The 18,853-nt window shown below is 49.2% G+C and overlaps 1 protein-coding gene across 1 annotated transcript in view; it reads left to right on the forward strand.

The window, feature by feature from the left end:
- Positions 1 to 6,212: 6,212 nt before the first annotated feature.
- Positions 6,213 to 18,853, forward strand: part of LOC149326239 (uncharacterized) — a 35,719-nt gene continuing 23,078 nt past the window's right edge. Inside the window, exons 1-2 of the mRNA XM_089564512.1 lie at positions 6,213 to 6,449; positions 9,151 to 9,360. Of these exons, the coding sequence (XP_089420638.1) occupies positions 6,213 to 6,449; positions 9,151 to 9,360 (447 nt within the window). The remainder of the gene's footprint in view (positions 6,450 to 9,150; positions 9,361 to 18,853) is intronic.

The raw sequence follows: 18,853 nt of genomic DNA on the forward strand, positions 1-18,853 counted from the left end.
AGCCAAAATGAGCACATGCAAGCAGTTACGTAAACATGGAACATAAAACTTTTTGGATGGAAGAAAAGCCAAGGCACATTGCTCATTGTGACGTTGCTTAAAAAGTGGGTGTCTAGTTGTTCACCTTCATATCCGGTCCTTCCACACCTAGCAACTGAAATGCCATCAATGAGGAGCATCTCCAATCACTCTAATTGCATGGGAGGTACACATCTCCAGATGTCAGAGGCTTGGTGTCTCATTTTGGTCTAGATAGTTTGGTAGATATAAACATTACCACATCTAAGAGGCATGTGGTAGCCTTGCAGGGGGTGTATTTTGTAAGTCTTACAGCATGTTGTGCAATGCTGGCATGTTTCATTATTTACATTGCAGTAATATGTTAGCACAGGCGAGAAAGTTTGTAACTGAGCAGAAAAAAACAATATTCATGCCATGTCTTAGCAGCATTCTTAGTACCATATAAAACATAGTGCGTATAAGGAACTCCTCATTTTTTTTATAATTTTTCTTTCTGAGCACTGGTTTTTTGCAAGTTAGCAGGGTTCTACAGTCTTCTGTGGCTGTCGACTGGCCCGCATGTTTGTCAAAGCTGCAGAGTTCATGATGGGTCATGTCAGTGCAAGCTAAATAAAGGTGGATAGGAAATTCATGCTTCCAGAGTACATTCCAGAAAAAACAGCTATTATTTCCTACTCAGGATGAGGGAGCAGCACCGACGGTGCACATCCTCCTTGTCACTACAGCAATTATGGCTGCTCACTGCTTTTTTGCAGCGTTTCATTTATCCGCAGGAAGACCAGGCATGAATGGCCGGCTATAGGTACCTAATAAGTTGAACATTGCAATTAGCAATATTTTTTTGTGCCTGTGCTTTTGTTATCCGTGAAGGAGTTAGCGTTTTTGATTGATGGTTGTGTAGCAAAGATGTGACTGCTACATTGCACTTCATTCACAAATTTGTTTGCCCATGCTTTTGGATTTCTCAGTGGTTCGTTTCCTTGTCAAACGGCAGACGGAAATTCGGCTTTTACCTTGTTTGTAATGTTTGTATGTAATGTTTGTAATGTATTTTCAGCTGGTGTTCAGTTTCAATTTAGAGAAGTTGTCTAACCATTGTGTGTGTCTAAATTTTTTTTTATCTCTTGACCTCATTAAGCTGCATTTCTAAATTATTTATTAAATGCATTTATTAATTGTTACCCTGTCATGTGGTTAGCAACATCGTGAAAATATTTTTTTATGAAGTCAACGTTCTTCTTTAAAAATTATAGCAAAGTAAGTCCTTTGCTATTTAATGTTGCTCACAATTTGTAGCAATCCCTCAACGTTGAAGCAACATTATGCGTCACTTGGGTCTAATTTGATTATCACCCCCCCTCGGATCTTCACCTTTGCACATGGGGTTAATCTCATTTTCGCCATGCTAGTTTGTGGACATTGTTGAACAAGAGTAAACCACACAGATCGGAAATGGGACGTCATGTGGTGCCTAGTCCGGGGGCCAACAGTTACGGCGAGTAATACGTTTCAGAAAATGCATAATACGGCCAGCCACCTTCACGAATGTTTTACGGATGGACCCTCCATTTCAGATGCAACAGAGCAAGCGTTTGTTCTGTTATGTAGAGTTTGTACGTAACATTCACGGAATTTTTTTGCAGTGTACGCGTCCATTCGTGTGGCGGCGTTCATGGTGCTCAAATCGTACGGCTTCCGAAACTACTCGACGCGGCAGCGTTCCGCAAAGTTTAGTAAAACCCTGCATTCATGCTTGATATCAGTGGCCATGGGTCGCAACTCTCGTTCCTTTCGTGAACTGAGATGTTCATCTCGTCAACAGTCATCTGACGTTAGACTGTTCGCCGTCGTCAGTAGCAAACAGTAATTTTCCGAGGCGCATGAAATGAATATCACGGAGTGAAAATACTATCTGAATGTTTCCGTTCAGTCTTTGGAAACCTACAGCTCTAACCGTACTTAGATACTCAGGTTAGACGCATTGTTCAGCGGGAAGTTGTTTATGAATGCTTTTTTTTTGCATATCATGAGATGACACACAAAGAGTCCATATATCCGCTGATTCCTTTTTTGGACGCTTGTAGTTCTCTGCCGTTTATTGTCAAAAGGCACCTCTTTGGTCTTTTATGGCACTGTGAAGTACCCAGTACGAGCGCAGGACAAACCTTAAAAGCAAAATTTTGCTACGCACCGGAACTTCAGACCATTGCAAAAAACATGTTCACAGCAGCAGCTTACAGTATTAAGTGGAAGTATTTAATGCCTCATCGATGTAAGCGGGAGTTGTCGACAGAAATGTCACGCTTTTCAATTGGTCGAAATGATCGTGACGACACAGTGCGCGAATTTCAAACGGGGCCAATTGTACTTTGGCTAGTAACCATGCAACCAATTATAATGACCGTATAGTGATGCTTCAAGTAAGTGGGAATGAGTTTAGTTAATAGCTTAATCACCCAATTAGACCAAATTAATATTTCTAATCAGGCCGGATGAATAAATAAAACCGAATAGGAAATTTGTCGAGTTCGGGAACCGAACCCCGGACTCCGGAGTGCTAGACGAGCATGCTAACCACTACGCCATTCCAGGCTCGATCGTTTGGAATGAACAAAGGCGCGTCTAGTGAATACGGTGTCTTCGTTCCCTCCCATCTTCCTCCCCTCCCTTTACGGCGAGGTTCAGGTGTCCTCCGAGGTGTGCGAGACAGATACATTTCCATTCCTCAAAAGCCAATTTACCGACGCGCAAGGCGTAGAACCGTACGGATGATGCGATGGCCTTCTATGGACTCCCTGGCAGCGTTGCAAGACGCTGTCGTGTTTCACTCTTAGAGGCGAAGCTTAACATCTTAACCACACATCAGTGACACAAGCATCAACACCGCGCTTAAGGCTTTCGCCTCACCGCACTTTAGGTAATCAAAGTGCCCCCTGAATTTTCTCTTGTGGGATATTGGTAAATTCATGCTCTGAGAGAACCTGCCGAATGCACTCCACCCCATTCATATTCTTCTCGTTAATTCCCCCCCCATGATCCGGATCAGCGGCCACTACCCACCCTAAGTAAACATATTCTCTTACTGCTTCCATCACTTCGCTACCAACAGCGCATTGCTATTCACTTGATGGACTGCTGAACATTACTTCGGTTTTCTGCGTGTTAATTTTTGGCCCCACCGTTCTGCTCTGCCTAACTCATTGATTATGCTTTGCAGATCATGACCTGAGGGACTTAGCAAGGCATTCTCATCAGCGAATCGCAAATTACTTAGGTATTCTCCATTAACTCTTATACCCAGATGTTCCAATATGAGGCCCAGGAATACCTGCTATAAACAGGCTATGAATACCATTAGCGAGCTCGTGCCTCCCAGCCTGACACCTTTCCTTATTCCACAGTTGCCTCAACTTTACGGCTGCCGATATGCCTTTATCGAACGCTTCGCAAATTTCACCCGTTTTTCGAGCTATGTTTCAAAGCTGTTGCTTGTTATGCGAATGTTTCCACGACAGTTTCAAGCAAGATCAACTTCGCTGCAGAGCGCGGATATTTTAGTATGTAAAAATAAAAAAGCCAAAAGCAGCCGTATCGAAAATCTTGTGCGTTCTGCAATGAGGAAAAACAAGCGTGCAGTGGCATGGTTACATGAGGGGCATGGAAAAGACAACGAATTCATGGTAACACATAACCTACCTCCTACTTAAAAGCGAAGTCTTTTTCACCCATTCTCATTTCACCCATTTTTTTCAGCGCCTTGACATTAGAAGTAGGTGCAGGAGCGCCTAGAAACAAGTATATTTCTTCCAATGATTTGAACGCTATCGACGCAGCTCCTGACACGAAGATCGTGTTTTGCTCCTGTTCGCGGCAAGAATCGTCCAAGAAACTACTGCTGCAATGATCGCGACATCAGGCCAAATTCTTGCGCCGAATTCAGTGGAAAGGCCGGTTGTGTAGAAACGAGTGAATCGACGCCTCCGAGGAGAGGACGGATGTGACGTCAGTGTAAGCACATGAAGTTCTCGCTGAACACGGAAGCAACAAAAAAGCTTGATTTCCACGCTGCTTAAGCATGTAGCCACGAAGCGAAGGGTGCTAAGCGCTTCCCACTACGCAACCTGCACGATGCATCCATCAGTGGCAGGCGTCGTCGCTAGGCGGCAAGACAAATGAGCTTTTTCGTGTCCTCCGGGCTCCGATAATTTCTGTGTGTACCTGAGTCCGACACGGCATAGAGGCATTCCGGAAGGCGCAACTCCTTTTTGGTATTGTGAAAGTAGTCTGTCGTGATCAATGGGCGTGCGATGTGCATTTTTTCTCACAAGGTCTTTACACACTGAAAGGGTGTCGATCAATGCCAGTCCTTCGCTCTAGCGCATGTGCGGGCTGGCATCAAAGAAGTTTGGCGCCTAAGGCAGAGAAAAGCGCCGAAACCAAATAAATACGAGATAGACACTGGCCCCGGTTCGGGCGCGCACACTGCTTGCTCTTAGAAATATTGGGCGCATTTGTTTTTCAGTCCCGCACTGTCCGGGACTACTTGCGGACTCGAGTCCGGTATTCTTTTTTCTCGGGCCGCCCAAAAGCTCCGCCCACCAGTCAGAACGCTGCCTGCATCGCCATAGGGACACGTTCGTTTTTGCCTATGGCAGTCCGCGGGCTACTTGGGGTTGCCGCATTGAGTTTCTTACTATGACCTAGAGGGAAAGCTGGCGGCGCTGCACTTCAGCCACCATGGACGCTCAAAGCATCATGGGACGGTGAGCTACTTGTTGCGGAGTGGCACTACTAAGATGTTTCATTCCGAAAACACTGTTCGTGTGTGCGCAGACGACTTTCGCGCGAACACAGTGTGCAAAAGCCATAGTAGTGAAAACGACACATGACGCCAATAAAAGGTTTCACTTTTTCAAAATGCCATTAAAAAACCTCTTAAAGTATCTAAGCAACAATATTTTTTTAATATATTTACTTCTAAAAATTCGCCTGTTAATCTGGAAGTATTGTTTTTGCAGGGCTGATTACTTGACCAATAGAAAAGCTAGCCATGTCTCTTTTCATGCTAACTTTGCATTTACATGCTTTTCTGCTGGTTTGTTGCAATTTACAAACAGGATATTGAATGTTAGGACATTATTAGTTATCGAACAGCTTTATTTTTCTATTATTTTGTGGCCAAAAGTTGTAGCTCTGCAGTCGCTAGCTCATCGCCCAATGATGCTTTGAGCGCCCATGGTGGCTGAAGTGGTCCCGAGGGGCCTCCTTGCAAACTCCTACAGATGGATTGCGAGCTTTCCCTCTAGGAAATAGTAAGAAACTCTATGGGCTGCGCGTCAGACAGCAGACGACAGCTGCGCGCCGCGCTGCCAGCCATTTTGAGTTGGACTCTGCGTGCATTTTGCTTCCTTTTAGCGTTCCTGGAGGGCGATATCGTGCGTTAAACCTAAATATGATCTCCGTAGCTGCTCTCTTGCATCATGGTTCAATTTTCTCAAAATCCACCACATACGGACGTGCGTTAGGGGCTTCGAAAGCGTATTGTTTGCTCGTGTCGTCAAGAGGTTCTTGTTCGCGTGTTCTGCAACATGGTGTCTGCGCGCTTACCTCAAAACATCGCAGTTCAACAACTCGCATACTTGAGTAGCTATAGCGTTTGTCGTCAACATCTGTGCGGAGGCTTTACTCCGGCTGCCTGTCCGCAACGAGTTGGGGTACTTTGTGCGAACTTCGCCGCGAGCAGTAGCGGCGAGCACACCTCCGAAGCTGAGTTGTGTAATGCACCTACACTAAGCTGGCAATACGGTCTTCAAATCGACTGAGTATCGTGACCGAGCGCACGGCGTTGCTTGGGCGTCGTGGTGGCCATGTGATGCGTCGTCTGCTAGCAGATGACAGCGTCCTGGTACAGTAACCGAGGGGGAGCCAGGCACTGGCGGCGAGTCCGCAAGCGGCACCTGGCAAGTAGGTCATGTGACCATGGCGCTCTGTCAGAGCGGACGCCGAGACCTGTCAGCACGTATACCGGGGCTGCAAAAATAAATGCGCCCAATGGCCGATACCAGCGGGAGGAAGAGAATGACGACGAAGAAGAGCAGCGGCGCGCTAAGCGTGACGTGGCCCCGTGACACCGGGCTCTCGCGCAGATGAAGAAGCGTCAGCAGTTCAGAATGCGCAGCTCACCAGAGAGGATGTTCTTTTGCAGTCGGGGTAGCCTTCGTCCGCTCAGACCCTTGGAGACCCAGGCGCTCGCGACGTTGGAGTCAGCTGGCTTCGTGGGCAAGGGTCAGGGGCCACTCCAGCTGGAGGACGCGGCGGATAGTTTCGACGAGGGGCCTTTCGGAGACCACGGCCGCTTCCAGCTCGTCGCCCTCGTGAGTGCCCTCATGGCACGCACCGACTCCGCCAGCCACGTCGCGAGCTTCAAGGTAAGGCTATGTAGAGGCGTACGCCAAGCCCACGGAAAGTAGCTACCGCGGCCGTCGTAGTGGCTAGTAGTAGTTTGATCAAGAAGGTTCGGAAAGATTCGCGCGGCAGATCTCCTGCGTCAATTCCTTGCGTGCTGCGGTGCACAATAAATGCTGGGAGAAAAAAAAAGACGTGTTGCATTATTGCGTGCAAGCTTTATATTCGTGAACATATAGCCAGTGGTCACTGAATGTTGTACTACAGCTCTTGCAAGGGAATGTGTATGCCGCGCTCAGTATGACCTGCAACGTGCCGGAAGCGACTTTACTGCGCTTTGCGCTTCACGGGACTTGAATGGCACATGGTGCATACTGCAAAATCGTCACCACTCGGAATCAGAGCTCGATGCACTATTCTTCAACACCACCGGGCTCGCACTAGATTTTGTAGGAAGCTCTGGCCACATCTTGTGCATTCCAAGTTATACTGAGTGGGAGAGGGCATGAATGGCACGGCGTATACCCGATCCGCCATTTTCGATTCGCTACAGTTCGGTGCGCACCTTCACATAGATTTTTTAGGGCGAATATATTCAGGTGTGCTACAATTTTTATGCAAACACATCGGGTGGAAGGAACAGTGATATATGCTATGAAATGGCTGCAGTCAGCATTGAAATGTTTTATCAGTCTCCTTCGGCATTCCTTGAAAGCAATCTCTCATCACTGTCAGAAGTATCATCTCAAATGTCTCAAATATCGTGATGGGGCAGATTTCCACGCACTTTCTATGCATCTTCTTAGCATCATCTTCTTTCTATGGCATAGTCACATTCGCTACTAGACCTTAACCTTAAACTGCTTGTATTCCCTTAAAAGGATTCGCCTGAAGATATGTGGCTTGTGTGCAGTGTCCTTTGCAGTGGGAATAGGTTTTGTGGTATGGTCGGGGAGCTTTCATTAAGCTTACAGCACAATTTCGTCCTTCAGCAAGGAATAGATGGTTCAGATAAATACAGATTGTTTGGCCCTCATATCACTCTTTACATCTTATGTCTATCGCATTCTTGGCCCACATCCGGTGCCGTGAGCTGGTTTACCCTGAGGCGTGCAGCCTGGTTATGGAAACCTTCAACAAGCCGAGTTCTCCTATCTTTACAACCTTTATACTCTGCTGTAATTTCGCAAGGATTTTCCATGAGCTTAGGACATAACTTGAATCCGAGCGCAGTGCCATGACAGTCTGTATTGTCCCAAAAGTGTGTACTTTCTGGGTTCTGCGCTATGCATGGCTTGCCAAGCACCGCGGGTTCAAGGTTCGCGCGAGCCGAATTGTTCCGGTCAGGCATAGAGGCATGCACACTGGTGCGCCGTTGCGTCACAAACTCAGTCTCCGCAGGGAGGAGAGCGGATGGCCGCAGTGAAACAGGGCTCTCATTTCAGGATTAAGATGTTTATTGTGGTGTTTCTCATGCGGCGCTTAATATTTCTGAATCACCCCTTTCCGGTCGTGCCGAAACAAGAGGTTTACTCGAGAGGTCACAGCCTTTCTCCTGCAGCAGCGTGCTGTGCTGGCAGCGCCCACTGTATATGTCACCCTGTGCGTGCACCTAAGCTTGTTCTTCCGTCCCATCCGTGGACGGGGTGATTCGGAAATATCAAGCGTTGCATGAAGTACACCTAAATAAACGTCTTGCTCCGGAAATTAGAACCCCATTTCGTTGCTGCCCTTCGCTTTTGTCCATGGGGAGACTGAGGGCACGCTGCAACAGTGCGGTACGCGCGGCGACGGTCTGACCGGGGTCCTTCTGCTCGCGCGAAGCTTCTACCCGCGGGGCTTGGCAGCCTGTGCTTAGCATATAACCTTAAAGATAAAACCACTTTTGACAGAATGTAGAGTGTCATGGCACTGCGCTCGAATTCAATGCATGTCCTGTGGGATTGAATGCATGTCGGATTCAATAAATGGAAAAAACCTTCAGAAATCACAGCGCAGCAGAAAGGGTGTTAAGATGGGAGAACTAGGCTTGTTGGCTGTTTTCATAACCAAGGAGCAGCACATCTCACGCTAAACCAGCTGCAGGACCAGATGTGGGCCAAGAATACGAGTGAGATGAGACTGATATGTCAAGGGTGTGATGAGGGTCGAGCATTCCGTGTTTATCCAAGCCCTCCATTCCTTCCCGAAAGACGAAGTTGTGCGGTAAGCTTAATGAAAGCGAACCGCTGCAGGAGTAGGGCTGACACTTGTCGAAGTAAACACAGTGTCGGGTCGCGAGAGAGTGTGCAGCCAAAGACCTACGTCTGTCATATACGTCGCAGTGCCCAGTGCACGTACTCTCGTGCGGCCGTAGATCACAGCACCCTGTTAACTAAATAACAACAATATTAAAACTTAACGATAACGGTTTTAATTACACCGGATCTATGTCATAAGCTATAGCTGACCTCTTCCTTTAATCAGCGTGATCTTCAGCTCAGCAGCGCATGCGGTGTGAGGCACTGTACTAGAGGTAGATTCCTTCATCTTTTACATTGCGAACTATTACCACCATTTATTATGCAGTACATGGAGTGCTGCTCCAGCTTCCAGAAGTGTTTGTCTACAAATATCGTGCTTAATTTCACAAGAGTTTTTTGCCGTTTCGGTTCCCCGTGTTCCTGGCACCACTTGGTGCATGCAGGTCAGCTGCATTTGCATCTCACGTCCTGGACATTGCAGGGTAGCGCACTGTTCATGAACCACTGGCCACCGGCGTTTTCCAACACGAACTCCGCCGAATGGAAAGGGCTGGCTGTGCTGTTTGAAGTCAACGGTTCGTGCCATCACCGAGCGCTGCGTGAGCCCGCTGCTCCTGCATTTGCTTGCGGCCGCGTCGAGCCCTTCACCGCCTGGGACTACGACCTGCTGGCTAAACAGCCTATATTGCAGGTAAATATCCCCGAGTTTCTCTCCAAAACTGTTGCCATTATTCGAGAATAATAGAAAAAGAAGAAAATCTAAAAGCTCTGAGAAGAGCATCTAGAATCTCTCCGAAGAGGCAGCGCAAATGGACAACGGACAAGAATTGAGGGGGACGACCTGCCCGTTGTCCTTTTGCGCTGGTTCTTCTGAGATCATGGCTTACCAACCAACTAAACAACAAGGGTATCAACAAACTCGTCACCTCATGAAGTTAGCTAGTTGAAATTGTATGACTAAATAATTAGCGCAAAGGAAGAGGAGACGCTACACGAGAGTTCCTGTTGTCAGTTCTCTCTTTTAGGTTCTGTTTTTTTTTCGCACTAATTATGGAATCATCTATAAAAGCTGTTTGTCCGAAACTGATTTCTTCACGAAATTTTCACGCAGCCACGAACAGTCCCCCAGGCGTTTATGCCTATTAACCATCGACTTTACTGCCGGTAATCGCATGTAATTCGTAGCGTTCGCACTCCATAGAAATTATAAATCGACGGAAGCGCACGCAACGCCGACATGGCACCCTCCGTGGCAGGTATTCCCACATCTGCTATTACTCTCTGAGTGGCAGTTTTCTAAGAGCAGTAGACCTCATCCTCTTTTCAAGCAACGGTGCGTAAGAGGCACTGCTTGAAATGAGAAAAAGCGCGAATGACATTTTCATTAAGGAAAACTACTTTGGCATCGATCGTCGATAATGCCCACCTCTTTTGCATCGCGAGCTACTACCGCCTGTTCGAGGAGTCCTACGTGCTGCAAGGAGTGCTGCTCTAGCATCATATTCTGTCTACCGGCAGCAACGATCGCTGCGCAGTTTTGCAAGGCCTTTCAATGCGTCCCATGTTTCTAGCGCCACCTATCGCATGCATTTCATCCACATTTGAAGCTCGATAATCTGGTAATTCCAGGACAGCGCACCATTCATGGACCACGGGCCAGCAGCTTACGCCAACATGAATGCGGCCGAATGGATCCGGTCGGTCCTGCTGGTGGAAGGCGATTGCACTAACAGTCACTGCACGCCGTGCAAGCCCGCGGTTCCAGACCGCCAGACCTCCAAGCGTCTGGCCCTCGAGATAGCCTCGCTCGTCCCGCTGCCCATCACACGGGAAACCAGTTGGTCTCCGGCATGGGTTTTGGACGAACTGACGCTGATAGGGTTGCGATCCGAGTGACCCGCGTCTACCGGATGCGAGCAACACCGGAAGCAGCCCCCGATGCCCGTGCACTATGTGTTCAGTGCCTCGTAGGGCTCGGGCATAGGACAAAGAGGCATTTTCAATTATTTATGTCTTGTTATATTTTGGCGTTTCGCTTGCCCATAAAACACGCTCTGGAAAGTGATGAGCAAGAAGCAAGTGGCAGTTTCGTTCGTGTCATTTTGTTTGTCTTTATTCTTTTTTGCTCTCTTCTTTTTTGTGTACTACTGCAATAATGACTGTACTAAGGCTAACTATAAAAGATTTCTGAATAATGTTAAAGGTGCCAAGTGCTGCACCTACCGAACAGCTGGCAGGTGGCTGAATTAGCGCTGTGATAATCTGTGCGCTTGTAGTTGATCCGTTCAACTAGAAGTGGTGCCGGCTTCCGTACTGACATGAAGGGGAAGGGCAGAGATCATCCTTTGGGTTTTGCGTTAGTTCTACCGCATTCAATTCACATACTCGTAATTGTGCTGCGGCCTTAGAATGAAGCCGAATGAGTAGAGAGCAGAAAGGGTCTTCTATGCTGGGTATTGGTCGTGGATTTGACGCTGGAGCTAAAAAGGGCGAGGCTATATCGAAGACCGTCAAGGCCGCCAAACGCGGCGGAAAGGCGGAAGAAAAGGGTGCTAATGCTGTTGTAACTATGCGTATAGCTGCCGCTATTTGTTGGCCTAATCACAAATGATCAGACTTGATCCAGTCGTTGAAACTTAACTCGGTGAATTTATTAAAACATGTTAAGTAGAAAGAATCAATAGCAAGTAACCACACATCTCCCGGAACGCTCGAGTCTTTCGGCGTGCGGAGTAAACTGCCTCTCCCCAGGCTGTCCAAAGCCCCTTCCAACCGCGGCACCTTTGAGGGGGCATCGGCGCCCGCGCTCGCACAAAGAGCTTCCGCTTTGGGTGAGCCGGCACGGCTCCTAACTGATTACTTCGGAAGACCAGAGCGCGAGCCTCCAAACGCCCCCCAGGCGCTCCCCGAGCCAGAACGACTTGTGGCGGAAAACGACAAGTGGCAGATGGCACACACAAAAAAGAACACTAATGGGTGGTAGGGTGAGTCCGTCCTTGACCGTCGCGCCGGAAGTTCGCAACACTCCCCCGCCGAATGGGTCACCGACTCATTCTACGCTTCCGACAGCTCAATCGGGTACAAAGGCTGTACAGGTCGTCTAACCACTTTGCCCTTCGGCAGCCGGACTTCGCAAGACCTTATCTTTCCGTCGCGTCCGTGGAACACACGTTACAACGACTCCGCTTTTCCACAGGAGGCGAGGAAAGCTTTCGCGGACCAAAACAATGTCCCCAGGCTTCGTGTTCATGTCCTTCACCAGTTCTAAATGCACAACACGCGTCACAGCACAAGTGAACAGAACAATGTAGGATTTAACTACACTTGAACCCTCTTTCACGAGGAGTGGGCCCGCAAAATCTACTCCGACGACCTCAATAAGTTCTGCTTGAGAAGTTCTGTCGGGGGGTAGTTGGCCCGTGTCCACTTCGACGCGGGTGGCACTCCGCCGCCGGCACACAACACAGGAGTGCACTACACCTTTCACCAATTGCCGGCCGCGCACTATCCAAAACCCTTCGCGCAGCTGCACGTGCGTGTCCCTCACTCCTGCATGCAACAACTTCTTGTGAGCCTGATGCACTATCAAGACAGTGTATCGGTGCTGCTTCGGTAGGACGACAGGGTGCCGCTCGTCGTAGTCCTTGTCCGCTGAACAGGGGTGATTGCGTATCCGTAGCAACCCGTTGTCATCTCTTCGTAAAACGAAGGCGTTGAGGGTTGAATCACGCGGCGTCCTGTCTCCTTTGGCTACGCGCTGCAGCTCGGTACCGAATGTCGATTTCCGTGCCTCCTTCAGCCAATAAAGTTGTGCATGTTCCAATTCAAGAGCCGATAGGGGATCCGTATGCCTTTGTTTCGTTTGCAGGTTATTTACAAACCGCAGAATCCAACCTGTCACCCGGTTTACCTTAGTTGCGGAGCTGAATCGATGAAAGTCTAGGAGTTCGTTTTCTTCTCCACAGACGAGGTTCGTGGCTTTTACTCTCCTTTGTTGTCCAAGCTCAACAGGTGTGAAACAGTTCAAAACAGGCTCTACCTGTGCATCTGCAACCGTCGCTCTTAATACGACTGCATGAGCACAAGTCGCTTCCTGGCAGGAAGATGAAGTTTTGCCTTGCACTGCCCATCCAAACACTGTTTCGAGTGCCGTTAGCCGAGCGTCCAATCTCTCCATCCTGCCAGTCAGAAATTCCCAGAAGTGATCTGAACCGACCAGGACGTCGATCAGGGCAGTGTGGGGATCCTGAAATTCGTCACCCGGTGGCAGTGAGCGCTCGCGCAGAGTCTTCCTGATCTGTTTGTCGGGACAAGGGACGGCTTGGTCGCATATAGTAGGTACCTCCAAGGCCTCAATTTTACATTCTGTTTTGGGGTCACCTTTTCCGAGTAGATGCACTTCGACGCGTCGGAATGTGCGCTGCTTCTGTACCCCTCCGAAAACTGCAATAGTGAGTATTTCGGTTCCAAGCAGTCGGCAACCGAGCCGCCGCGAGCAATCTTCGAAAATGAAGCTTCTTTGGCTTCCGCTGTCAAATAATATTCGACACATTCGCTTTGTCTTAGTCCCTTTGTTCCAAGCGGTCACCGTCGGCATTAGCACACTTTGATTGGGACGATTCTCCTCGGCTTCGGAAGCATGCAGGATGACTCCTCCAGCTCTTTCGGTAGCTCCCTCTCCTTTCGATGAGTTATTAATGAAGGCGGGATCGCACATGGAGGTCGCATGCCTTCGTGTGCATTTTTTACAGATCAGTCTCATTCTGCAATTCTTGGATCTGTGACCTTGTTTCGTGCAGCGAAAGCATCTGCCTTTGGACGTTAAAATTGCTTTCTTCTGCGTTACATCCAAATCTGAATTGCAATCTTCCCCTCCGTGATTGCTTGATCCGCAGATTGGGCAGATGTTCGATGCTGAGCCAAGCAAAGCTGCGGCCGAGGAGGGTCGAATGCTCCCTCTTGATTCGCCTTTTGGCCCGTGAAAATGAGACGCTGGTTTACCGGGTGCAGTGTCAGGTCGATGCTCGAAGGCTTTCTTGCGGCTCTCCAACTCCAGTCTGAAGAACAACTTGAGTGGTGCCCGGCTGACCGTCGCTGTTGCTGAGGATGTCGTGGACCGGGCACAATCTTCTGCCGTTGTCGATGACGTTGTACTCGGAGCATGTTGGTCCTCTGCGTGCGCGCGGTGAAAGGCGAGGACGAGCTCCCTTGGAAGTGCACGAAGCAGGACGGGATACAGCATGGCGTTGTAACTGTCGTCACCAACACCTAACGCTCTCAAGCCTCGCATACGCACTTGCACGTCGTCGTAGAGCCGCCGTAAGTCACATACTTTTCCCGCAGACATCACACCCCGGATATCGATGAGCCCCTGCATGTGTTCCTGTATCAAGGCCGCTTGGTCGCCGAATCGCTGCTTGAGGATTTCGATGGCATCGGTATAGCACTCAGCTGTAGCTTGAAGTCCGGCGATGGCGGCTTCAGCTTCTCCAGAAAGAAGCGACTTTAGGTAGTTAAAGCGCTCAACAGGGGAGAGGTCCGGATTCGTATGAATAGCTGGCTCAAACTGCTGCCAGAACGGCTGCCAATTTTTTCTTCCGTCGAATTTCGATAGTTCCAATTTGGGAAGTTTTATCTTGTGATGTGCGGAAGTCGTAGAGGTGGTCGTTGATTCCTTCAGGCTTTCAGGATTTGTCTTGAGCCTTAATCTGCAGATGTTAGTGGCAATCTTGTCCGTATACTCAAGGACCTGTTCAAACTCAGCGTCTGCGTCGTCACCTTTGATATGTGGCTCAATCGCAGAGTCCACATCGTTGAGCTGCCGTTGCACCAATTGTAAGCGCTCGAGAAGAACGCTCACCTTTTCGATGTCGGGTGCTGTCTCGGCGGCCAAGATGTCGTCGGCTTCTTTAGTGAGACGCGTCGCTGATGATCTGACAGCCTTCCTCTTCTTCTTCAGCACCTCCATTTTGTCGTTGTCGTTGGGGTCCGGTCGATGTAAGAAATCCGTTCCCGGGTTTCGGCACCAGAACTTTTGTTGTAACTATGCGTAGCTGCCGCTATTTGTTGGCCTAATCACAAATTATCAGACTTGATCCAGTCGTTGAAACTTAACTCGGTGAATTTATTAAAACACGTTAAGTAGAAAGAATCAATAGCAAGTAACCACACATCTCCCGGAACGCTCGAGCAGTCAGCGAAGCTAGCTGCTCGTCGTTCGGCGTCCGGAGTACAACTGCCTCTCCCCACGCTGTCCAAAGCCCCTTCCAACCGCGGCACCTTTGAGGGGGCATCGGCGCCCGCGCTCACACAAAGAGCTTCCGCTTTGGGTGAGCCGGCACGGCTCCTAACTGATTACTTCGGAAGACCAGAGCGCGAGCCTCCAAACACCCCCCCCCCCCCCCCCCCCAGGCGCTCCCCGAGCCAGAAGGACATGTGGCGGAAAACGACAAGTGGGAGATGGCACACACAAAAAAGAACACTAATGGGTGGTAGGGTGAGTCCGTCCTTGACCGTCGCGCCGGAAGGTCGCAACAAATGCCGTGGCACATCAGACAGCGTCAGCACTCAAAGAAAGCCAACTATCTGCTCTGCACGAATAAGGCAAGAGACTGAAGGTGGCGGTCGTCCAGCAGCCAAATGAACACTTGAAAGACGTATATCATGCCCAGGCATTGCAGTTTTCCGAATCGCTTGTTTCTTCGTAGCATGATTCGGCCATGCCTATAAAATTGGTCAATACCTAAACGGAAATTAAGTTCAGCAATAGCTTTATTGTGTCTCGTGTTCAGGCTATTCTATTTCAAAAGTATATTCACGAAAGGAGCCATCAGTCATTTAAACTGAAGAAATCATACGGAAATGTACTTTATTTCATTCTCAACTTACTCGTACTGGTGTTGAGTGCAGGGCAGAATACAATGAGTAATGCTTCGTCGTTGCGTGTTACAGAAAGCATAAAAGGCAACCGCTAGTGCCACTAAAATCCAAGTTTTCCGCATGTCTCAAGCAATGCTCTAGCCAAGAAAACTACGACGGCGGCTGTCGGGCGGCCTGCTTTGGTAAGCCCATGTTAGGTATATCCTGCACTTCATATTGTTCACCAGTGCCACTCCAGGTGAGAATGGTGGACGTAGTTGCTGCTGGTGAAGCTCAAGTCTCATGTTGGGCCTTTTCTAATGGGGAAAGCATCAGCTGCACGAGAACCCTCCGATGCCACACATCGTATCAGTACAGCTAGAACAGAGAGCCTCGCTATTCTACTGAGCAGGCAGGGATAAGAGAATGAGGGGCTGATTAATTTATAGTTACGGAACAAGCTAGGAGCCATAAAAGCGAACGGAAGCGTACGCGAATATTTTTTTTATTGTTGTAGTGGTGTTAACTGGACGAGAAAGTTAGCTGAGCAAATATTTGAGGCGAATAGTTTTACAGAGACTAAAAGAAGAGGGAACTCTGCTGTCCGGGCAGTCACGTTTGACAGTGGTACCAGCCCTTTGTGGGTCCCCGTTTGACCCATTCTACGTGCCACTACGTAACTCATTTCTCCTGCTATTTTATGTTGTGGCGCGGGTGAGGATAGCGAACATAAGACGACAAGATGAATACCTCCGAAGGCAGTACAGCCATGCCGTCACCGTGGCTCACTTGGCAGAGCACTGTATACAAAGGCGGAGGTTGCGGGTTCAGTTCTCTCCAACGGCCTGTAGTTGCCTTTTATTCTGCTCAATGTAAGATTATCTGCCTTCCAAAATGATTCAGCAGTTAATTTCCTCGCCTAATCGAATCCATCGCACAGCAAGAATTACCGCCCCGCCGCGGTGGCTCAGTGGTAAGGCGCTTGTCCACCGAGCCGGGGTACCCGGGTTCGAACCCGACCGCGGCGGACGCATTTCGATAGAGGCAAAACGCAGGAGGCGCCCGTGTGCTGTGCGATGTCAGTGCACGTTAAGCATCGCCAGGTGGTCGATATTATTCCGGAGACTTCCACTACGGCACCTCTTTCTCTCTTTCTCCTTTCACTCCCACCTTCCTCTCCCTTCCCTTACGGCGCGGTTCAGGGGTCCGCCGAGAGATGTGAGATAGATACTGCGCCATTTCCTTTCCTCAAAAACCAATTTACTAATTTACCAAAAATTACTATTCTTTAATGGTCTCCTTGGTTTCAGTGGAGCGGAATCTTAATAAGCCCATCACCTCCCCATTGTTGCGACGCGGGTAGCATGGCCGGAGACCGGAGATGGGACGAGGAGGATGGGAGACTGGGTTTAGAGGAAGGTAACGAAAACCTTTATACACTTATTTACATTATTTACAAAGAGGGACTGAGAATGACTCTCAGTAGAAGGGAACGTCTTCGTCAACCGTAGTCGACTGAAGCTAGTAGGCTTCTCTCGGCCACACTCACAGCCGAGTAAAATATGGTTCGGATTCCCCAGATCCCTGGCTGTGGAATAATGTTCGAAGAGCACTGTCCAATCGGATGGACCGAAGGGAACGTTCGTGTTACCACCCACGGCAGGGCAGGTGCGGGCTGTTCCACTCTCTCGCAGCTGGGTCGATGGGAAGGGGGAGATGCTGACTTATCCAGCCCGGCTGGAAAGGAATCTCCCGCAGTCTTCCAGCAGGTGAATGAACTTGCTTCCCCGCCGGTTGTCCAGAACACTAGTCGGGAACACAGCAGTCTTCAATTAACAGCCAGCGTGACTGGCGCCGCCACTTCGCCTCCGTTTCCGCTGTGGTTGCTCTGACAATACCTCCGGCGCGTGTCCTGCCTTCGCCGCTGCTGCCGTGGTCACCTCCGCTCAAGGAATTCCGCTGCACTAATCCACTTAGTGCACCACTGCCGTCGCGAGGTCGTCGGCCTTGTCGACTGTTCACGGTAGCTGCTTGATCGGGCCCACGTGCCCAGAAGTACGGTCACGACACCATCCATGGCTGGTCAGCTCCGAGCCTTGCATTGCTTCTGTCTTGTGTGCGCGAGTGAATTGTACTCCCGTCCTTTGTGTTCCGGATGTTATTCGCTCTTCACCGGCCGGTTTTAGAGTGTCTACTACATGAGCTGGTCGTTGACGCCTTCGGGAGCGTATCTCTCTTAGGAATAGGGGTGTGCGAAAATTCGTCATATTCTAGCATCCAATGTAATATCCTACTCTTCGATTCGATGAACGAGTCAAATAGTGCACATTCAAAATTTCTCCATAAGGAATCGAATACGACCTCAAGTTTTCGAAAAGTTCTCGAATAGTAGACACAACAAAACAGCCGGGCTCGCTGTAGTTTTCTACGGCAGCCGGTTCAAAAACAGGGCCCACTCCCATGTCGCGCACCATGCTGCCACGATTGATTTCCGCTCGTTCGTGTCCACGACGCGTCCATTCGTGCGGCGTCCATGGTGCTGAAAGCATATGGCTTCGAAAACTAGTCTTCGCGGCAGCGTTCGGCCAAGTTTAGTAAACCCTGCATTCATGCTTGATAGCGGTGGCAATGGCTTTCAACTCTCGTCCCTCTCGTCAACTGTCATTTCGCGTTAGATTGATCGCCGTCGACGGCAGTAGCAAACGGTAATTTCTCGAGACGCATGAAATGATGATCACAGAGTGAAAATACTGCCGCAAGGTTTCTGTTCTCTCTTTCGAAACCTACCGCTCTAACCATACTCAGAAATTCTGGATAAAGGCATTGTTCAGTGGGAAGTTGTTTATGAATTCTTTTTTTTTCGCATATCGTGAGATGGCACACTGACAGTCCATATATCCGCCGATTCCTTCCGTGGCCGCTTGTAGTTCTCTGGTATTTATTGTCAAAAGGCGCCCCATTGGTCTTCTATGACACCGTAAACAACCCAGCACGAGCGCAGGACAAACTTTAAAACCAGGATTTTGGTACGCATGGGAAGGTTAGACCATTCCCAAAAAACGTGTTCACAGCAGTATCCCACAGTATTCCACAGTTGCCTCACATCTAAATATTATGTCCAGGAAAACTGGACTTGTCCATGAAGTCGAGGGTTTGACGGCATACCGTCTGGTCAGGTATCATGGTGATGAGAATTGCTGGTCACTGGCCAAAGTCAATAGAGATGGAAAGACGTTTCGGGAGCCGTAGCGCTCCCGAAACGTGAACAAGGGAGATATAGTGAACAACGAGATATAGTGAACAAGGGAGCCGTAGCGCTCCCGAAA

The sequence above is a fragment of the Amblyomma mixtum genome, chromosome 10, assembly GCF_055824585.1.
Source record: "Amblyomma mixtum isolate Tamu chromosome 10, ASM5582458v1, whole genome shotgun sequence".
Taxonomy (NCBI): Eukaryota; Metazoa; Arthropoda; class Arachnida; order Ixodida; family Ixodidae; genus Amblyomma; species Amblyomma mixtum.